This window comes from Tetrao urogallus, assembly GCF_951394365.1.
Source record: "Tetrao urogallus genome assembly, chromosome: 8".
Lineage (NCBI taxonomy): Eukaryota > Metazoa > Chordata > Aves > Galliformes > Phasianidae > Tetrao > Tetrao urogallus.
Genome location: NC_136821.1, coordinates 33,114,642 through 33,122,200, shown reverse-complemented (window position 1 = coordinate 33,122,200; position 7,559 = coordinate 33,114,642). Strand labels below are relative to the sequence as shown.

Below are 7,559 nucleotides of genomic sequence, written 5' to 3'. Positions count from 1 at the left end.
TGGCTGGATTCCAGGGGAAAAAAAGGGAAAATTCGGGAGCAGCTTTGCTTGGCTGCCTGCAGACAAGAAGCCCCACTGGCCTCCTGCCTGCTCCTGGGCTGCCAGCGGAAGCTTTGCCATGGACTTGGCAGCACTGTGCCCAAATGCTGCCCGGCTTTGTGCTGCGCTTCCCGGTGGGGCCAGGAACACGGGCTGGAGGAGCTCTGCATGGGAAAGCAGCTGCGTGTGAGCCGCCTGCTAAGCACCTCGAGGCTGCCTCTGGTCCTCACTGGAGGTTGCCTTAGCATAAATCAGCCTGGCCTTGCTGCCTCTGGGTTTGCCACCTTTATGAGGACGAGCAATGTCATTGTCAATGCTGAATTTCATGACTTTTTCAACGCTATGAAAAAATGAAGACTCAGTAGAACAGTTCAGCGATAGCCTGAAAGGATGGAGGTGGTCAAGTCAGCATTTCATTCCTGCATATAAACTCAGCTTTGCTCTAAGCAAATTCCTTGGTTGCCATGAAGCAACCCAGCATGTCATCCTGGACATATTGAATACCAAACTTAAAATAATAGTGATTTGGGCAGCTGCTTTTTGATACTGAGGGTTCATCTGTTCACCCTGGGCCAATGCACCTATTGAGGTCCAAAGGAGAACCCTTTGTCCTCTAGCATAATGGGAAACTCTTCTCCATGACGTTACTATTGAAAGAATGAGCTGTTGGGTAATTGGTGCTGTCTAGCACATTGTGCCAGACTGGTGATATGCACCAACAATGCCATGTTGTTAATTTTCTCCATGGTGTTGTAAGTAGAGCTTGCCTTGTCCGTAGAAATGAGGCAGGTGAGCTGGAATGTCTGTTATTTATAGACACATTCTGTGCTGTATAAATGAATTTTTCATAGGAAAACTTTGTACAAAAGCAAAGGCATTGGAGACTGCCTCATAAATAATAGTGACTGGAAACTTCAAATATAATTTGGGGAATGGGTGAATATCCTTTTAGTCCCCTCACCTTAAAGTTATCCAGATGGAGCTCTGAGTGCACTGAAAACAATGGTGCTTTACCCTGGGCAGAAATCTCAGCTCTGTTATGGACAGCAGCAGGATTGCAAAACACTGAACTGCAGCCTGTGTTGACTTCAGTCGTCTTGCAAAATGGAGGTGCCCATGATCAAATACAACGCCATTAGTATGTTGACATGTTTGCAATGCATCTCTTGAGTAGTGATATATTGAGACTGGACTGAAGTACAATCCAATTTGTGAGGGAGAAGGAACTCTTCTGTGTCAAGTAGGTGACCTTTGTATTGTCTTTGCTGTACTCTATTTACCGCCAGTTGGGAAGAGGCTCGGGGAAGACATGAAATATGGCAGGAAATCATTGAGCAGCAAGGAGCCTGCAGGCACGAGAGGAGCACAGAGACCCACCATCAAGATAACGAACAAGGAAGGGTTGAGGAGGGAGAGAAGGATAGGTGAGAGGTCTGGCTGAGCAGATGTTGTGTGTGGATGCTGTATTTGACTCTGGTGCGAGGAAACACCAGCACACCTGCCCTCCTGTACATGGAGAAGGAAAAATATCACTGCATCTTATCTAGAGGCAAGGAGCCAGGAGCCGTAAGAGAGAGCTGTGGGATGTAAGTGAGGCCTTTGGAAAGGCAGGGTGCCCAAGGGGTCAGGAGCCCTAAAGGAATAATATGGTGCCTAAGTTGGAGAGGATCTCATAGCCCCACTCTGGGTCTCCTTAAAGTGAGAGCACTTGAATCTTTTTGTTATGAGTGAGACACAAACAGCACTGAAAATCAAGCGTGGCCTAAAAGGCTTTCTTGAGCTGAGCCCTTAGTTCCAGAAAATATGGTTATTAAGTCCTTGCATTGTATTTTCTACCTACTATTTTTGAAATTTCATGCATATAGCCTAATTTTTTCCGCAGTCTAAGTGGCTGGACTCATCAAGTTCCCGGCACACACCTCATGCTCCAGGGGATTTTTTCTCCTCCCCCCCAAACAATAACTGCAAAAACAGACAGACCCCCCTGTGTTGCAGCACCCCACAATGGCCCTGCTGTTGGTGCCAGATGGGCTGGCTGCTGCGGGTGGCTGAGCTCCCGCTTCACAGCCCGTGCTGCTCATCCCTGGGTGATGATATCAGCCCCGAGTCTTGCAAGAACAGCTCATCTCCACACTGCTCCTGTTGTAGGACCCTGACCTCGGCTATGGGGTCAGCAGCTGAATGCAGAGTCCTCAGTACAGGAGAGGTGTGGACCTGGTGGAGTGCGTCCAGAAGAGGGCCACAAAAATGCTCGTAGAGATGGAACATACTCTATATAGAGTATAGGCTGAGAGCTGGGCATGGCTCTGGGGAGACCTGAGAGCATCTCAAGGAGGGGCTTATACGAAAGAAGGGGACGGACTCTCTAGTAGGTTCTGCTGTGACAGGACAAGGGAAAATGGTTTCAAACACAAGGTGGGGAAATTTAGATTGAATATGAGGAAGAAGTTGTTTAGAATAAGAGTGGTGAGGCACTGGCACAGACTGCCCAGAGAGGTGGTGATGCCCCATCCCTGGACATTCAAGGTCAGACTGGACAGGACAGGGCTTTGTGCACCTGATGGAGCTGTAGGTGTCCCTGTTCATTGCAGGGGAGTTGGACTACATGGCTTTTAAGGGTTCCTTCCAACTCAAACCATTCTATGATTCTGCAGAGCCATGCAGGGTGTTTCAGCTGCTTGCCATGCATGATGCTCCCACACGTGCTGCCCTCTGAGCAGCCCTTCTGCTGTAGGAGGCTGACACCAAGTGCTTCTGTCCCTGCAGCTGGCCCACGCCTGCAGTGCTGGATGACACAGCCGTGAAAGGCACGAGTTCTCTCCCATGTTCTCAGCCAAACAATTTGTTACTGTGCTTTACAGGTCCTCCTGCAGCCCAGCGCTGAGCAGGAGCCCTCCTCCTCCTCTGGGGGCTGCCAGCGTGGCCATCTCTGCCTGCTTGGCATTTCATGGAGTGCTGAGAGATGCCCTGACCTAACTGCTGTTATGTGTGATACAGATGTACTCAGAAAACACCTCGGGAGGTGCTTCATACTTGCACACACAGCCCAGTGCAGCATTTTCCCTCTGCTGCCGTGGTCCAACAGAGCTGGGTGCCTGAAGTGCCAGGGGTTTGGCAAGCAGGGTGTTTGTGCAGTGCTCTCCCTCCCCAGAGGCAGCATCTTGTGCGAGTGCTCCCCGGCAGTGGGCACGGAATAGGAGCAAGGGGAAGCCACGCTTTGCAGCCCAAACCGCAGCAGCCCCAACCGCCGCCTGACACAGAGGCAATTAGCTTGGGGGCTAATTGGGTTAGGGCTCAGGGGTGCTCTGTGGGCATGCAGGGAGCGAGGTGCCCGCCTGCCCCCAGAGCTGAGAACAGCGTGGGCAGCTTTGAGCTCTGCCCCCCACCTCCCCCCCCGTGCACGTGCTGATGTTTCCCCATCACTTGCTGTATTCCCCGTCCCGCTCTTTGCTGCTCTTCCTCTGGGGTAGAGAGAACCCGGCTGCCCTCGGTGAAATACGGAGTTGGACCTTAGGCATACGTATTTAAATGCACTGCTCAATTATTACTTCGTTTTTATTAATTGGTCTCGGAAATCATTTATGGCCTCTTCCTAATTCATCCTCTTAGGGAAAATATGACATCAGGAAAAAGAATTCCACCGTCCCATACAGGGCATGTATTTGGGGACGGGGATCGGGGGTGGGGGGGAAGGCGAGGGAAATATTCCAGACAGGAGCGTGCGAGTTTGGGATGGCAAAGCCCCCTATAAAGCGCAGCAGCGATGCTCAACGCTCACCCCCCACAACCGGCACGGAGGCAGCGCGCTGCCCACCGGATGCCACTGTTGCTCAACGTTACACCGCACCGCCAACGCTGCGGGGCCGGGAGGGCAGCGGGGCCGGGCGGATTCTCTCAGGGCTCAGGACGCGCCGCGCGGGGCCTCAACGTGCCGCAGCCCCGCGGCGCTTCGGGACGACGTCGGTCCCTCCGGGCCGCCGCCGCCGCCCAATCACCGCGGCCTTCCGCCGCCTTCGGAGGCTCCCCACGCTCGCGGCTATCCGCGCGGGGAAAGTTTGCTTTCGGCACGCACCCCGCCGACCGGCCGCTTTTTGCAGGCACGGCGGACACGCGCGCACCTGCCCGCGGTGTTTGCGAAGCGCGGCGCGCGGCTCCTTTCGCCCAGCTTTTTCCCGCCCCCTCTCCGCAGGTGCGGGACGGGCCGGGCCGGGGGGGCGGGCGGACCCGCCTCGCTCCGCTCCTCCTCCCGCCGCTCCCCCGGCGGTGCCGCCGCTGCCGGCGCTCGGCGCTCCGCTCCGCGTGCAGTGGGCGCACCCCGCGGCCGCCCCGTCGGGCCGCGCGGGGGCGGCGCTGGGGGCGGCGGCGGCGGCGCGGAGGCAACTTCGGGGCGGCCCCGCGGAGCCCGCGCGGGGGATGGCGGCGGCGGAACCGGCGTTGAGGCGGCGGCGCTGAGGAGGAAGAGGAGGCGGCGGCGGCGGCGCGATGCCGGCGGCGGCCGGGGGGCTGCTGTGGTGGAGCTGCTGCGTGCTGGTGGCGGCGGCCGGCGCCCCGAGGGCTGCCGCGGCTCAGGCAGGTGGGTGTGCGGCCGGGCGGGCCGGGAAGTTGGGTGGGAGCCCCGGCGGCGCGAGGGGAGCGCGGCTCGGAGCCGCAGAGGAGCCGCGAGGAAGTTGCGGGGCGCCGCGATGTGGGGATTTGGAGGCGTTCGGGAGAGCGACGGCGCGCCGTGGCCGCGGCCGGGCGCCTCTCAGGGCTTTATGTAACGGCGTTGGAGCCGGGAGCGGCGGAGCGTCCCGCTCTGCTCGCCGCACTTCGGCGCCCGTCAGCGCTTCCCATCCCCGGCAGCGGCGGGCGAAGAGCCGCTCCGCTCCGCGCACCCCCCGGGTCCCATTCCCCGCAGCGCCGAGCGGGGCAGCCCTGTGGGAGGAGTGCTGCGTGCCCCGACCGCCTCAATCCCTATCGCTCTCCGCGTTCTCCCTTTTCGCCCGCCTTTCTCCTTTCCCGACGCTTCCCATCCCGCAGCCGATCTGTCCCCCGAGCTGGGGCCGCCCCGTTCGTAAATCTGGGGCTCGGTGTGACCCTTGAGCGCAGCGGGCGATGGCAGCGCGGGGGGCCGGCCTCGTGTTGGTTAGCGCTCGCTCAGAGGGCACTGCAGGTGCGCGTTCAGGGTGAGAGCGTTTTAGGGTTCCCGTCCCCGAATCTGGGTGCCGGCAGTTCGGGCTCTCGGTGCCCTGCGGACGGGGCTTGGCCTCCTTCCTCGCTCCCAGCGTTCCCGTGGGGGCGGCGATACCGTCGCCCAAACTTTTGCTCTCCTCATCCCGCGCCCTTTGCCGGCAGCGCGGACGCATCGAGGCTCCGCGATGTTTTCGTGCGGCGATGTTCGGGACGCAGGGCTCCGCCGCATCACGTGGAGCTGCCAACCTGGGAGCCTTTGTTCTGCTCGGGGATCGCCGGGCGACCCGACCCGCCGCTGTCCACGTACCCGGGCGGGGCGTTCGGGCACCGCCGCCGGATTGCCTGAGAGCCGCTCCGGGTACGCGGCAGCTCTTTACACACGCCGTTTTGTTTCTCCCCCTCTCCCCGTAGCGAGGATCCCGCTCCCGGCGAGGTGTGCGAGGTTGACTTCGTGCCCCCGCTCGTCTTCGGTCGGTGCCGGTTATGGCAGCGTCCCCCCTCGGCGCGCCCCGCTGGCACTTCTCCCGTCCGTCCGCCGCGATGTCTGCCCGCTGCCTAAAATTAGGCTGAGCTCCGAGAGCCTCCGCGAAGGCACGAGAAGCACGGAGCTGCCGCCGCGCTGCTCTTTCCCTGCGTTGACGTGCCCGGCTCTGGGCTCCCGCTGTCCCCGGGTGTCCCGGGGGAGCGGACCCGGCGTTCCCGTCCTGGTCGCAGCCCCCGTGGTGCCCGGTGAATGCTGTGACTCGTTTTCTTTTTGTAAAGAGTTGGGTGTATGCGTGTGTGGATGCTGGCACTGAGAGCTGTGCTGCTGGTTAACGTGAGAACAGTATTAGGATGTGAAATACGTGCCCGTGGGTAAGCAGCCGGCCCAGGGAGAAGCCCTTGCCCTGTCTGCCCTCGGGATCAAAGCTCCCCTCTGGTTTTTGGGCGATATTAGAATTGCTGTGGTGTTTTATTTTTTGGTTTTGTTTTGTTTTTTTTTTTTTTTTTTCGAGTTAAGCAGATTGAAAACCAAACCACGGCGAGTCCGGCCGCACGTAGCAAGCGGACCCATCGGCGGCACGTCGGCGTGGCGGGGCAGGGTGCAAAGCAGGTGGTGGCCCTGCTTCGGGGCCGTGCCGTGGCAGCAGCTGTAGGTGGCAGCAGCCCCCCGGAGCTCCCCGCGGCGGCAGCGGGGCCGGAGCCCGCCGAGCTGCCGGAGGGACGCGCCGTGCCGTGCGGTAACTCGGAGCGATGGAGGGGTGAGCGGCCGCGGCTCCCCGGAGGTGGGCAGTGTCGCTGGGCACCGGGCACATGCCGAGCTCCTGAAGCTTCGGAGCAGCTGCTGCTATATATAAACCTGGGTTTTAACGGGTCTGCCGGGAAAACTTGTCCGGCTGCAGGCACTGGGGCAGCTGTGTGTTGGTGGGTGCATCGGTGGTACGGCTGCATTGGCACGCGTAGGGGCCGCCAAATCTGTAACACAAATACCAGGAGCACGTACGACATGAGCTGTGAGAATAGCACCAATATAAAGGTGATGAGGAGTAGCAATTCAGGCTGTAAGAATGTCGAGGCTTATTCCTGCTTTCTGGCTATATTGTATTATTAATATTCTTTGTTTCTGCCTCTGAAGCCTATCAAATCCTGCCCCTGCCATAGGAATAGATGGGCAAATAAAGTATTGAAAAACAGAGGCTTGAAAGTAAGCTGCGGAGTTTTAGTGGATGCAGTTGTTATCTGAGCTATAGAAGGTGTTCAGTCATCACACGGGCTTTCTGTAAGGTCAGCGACAGAGATTCCTAAAATACACTGAATTTGTGCTTGTTTCCTGTGCCTCCTGGTGCCTGTATAGCTGGACATGCAGTACCCAAATGGGTGCTTACAGCTTAATCTTTCTTAAACCTTCCCTAATAAACCAGCAGTGCATCCTGTGCTCTCCTCACAGATTGGATGCCTGCCTGCTCCTCTGGCTGGGTCTTGGGAAGATGCCTCCCAGAAACACAGGAGAGATGTCAAAGAAAAAAGCCCCCATGTAGCCCGTTGTGAATAAAGCTGGCTTACAAAGAAGTCGGCAGAGCCCCAGGCTCTATGAGTGCAGAGGCAGAGTTGGGACCTTTGGGATTTCCAGGAAGGAAAACCATCATACTTACTGCAATACATCCTAACGTTCCATTTCCGTTCGTTTAAATGAAGTAGGAAGCATTTTAAGCATAAAAGTTTACGTGGCATGGGTTGGCATGACCTTCAGTAATACTACAAGGCTGACATAATATCTGTTCTGAGTTACTTTGTGCTGATCCATTCCCAGTATCCACAGTGAACTGGTGACCTTATTGGCCGTGCTGCCCCAGCTTCCCCTCCCCACC

General features: G+C 57.7%; 1 protein-coding gene across 1 annotated transcript in view; it reads left to right on the top strand.

The window, feature by feature from the left end:
* Positions 1-4,521: 4,521 nt before the first annotated feature.
* Positions 4,522-7,559, top strand: part of ERBB4 (erb-b2 receptor tyrosine kinase 4) — a gene marked incomplete at both ends in the record, with an annotated part of 495,076 nt that continues 492,038 nt past the window's right edge. Inside the window, one exon of the mRNA XM_079538981.1 lies at positions 4,522-4,612. Within this exon, the coding sequence (XP_079395107.1) occupies positions 4,522-4,612 (91 nt within the window). The remainder of the gene's footprint in view (positions 4,613-7,559) is intronic.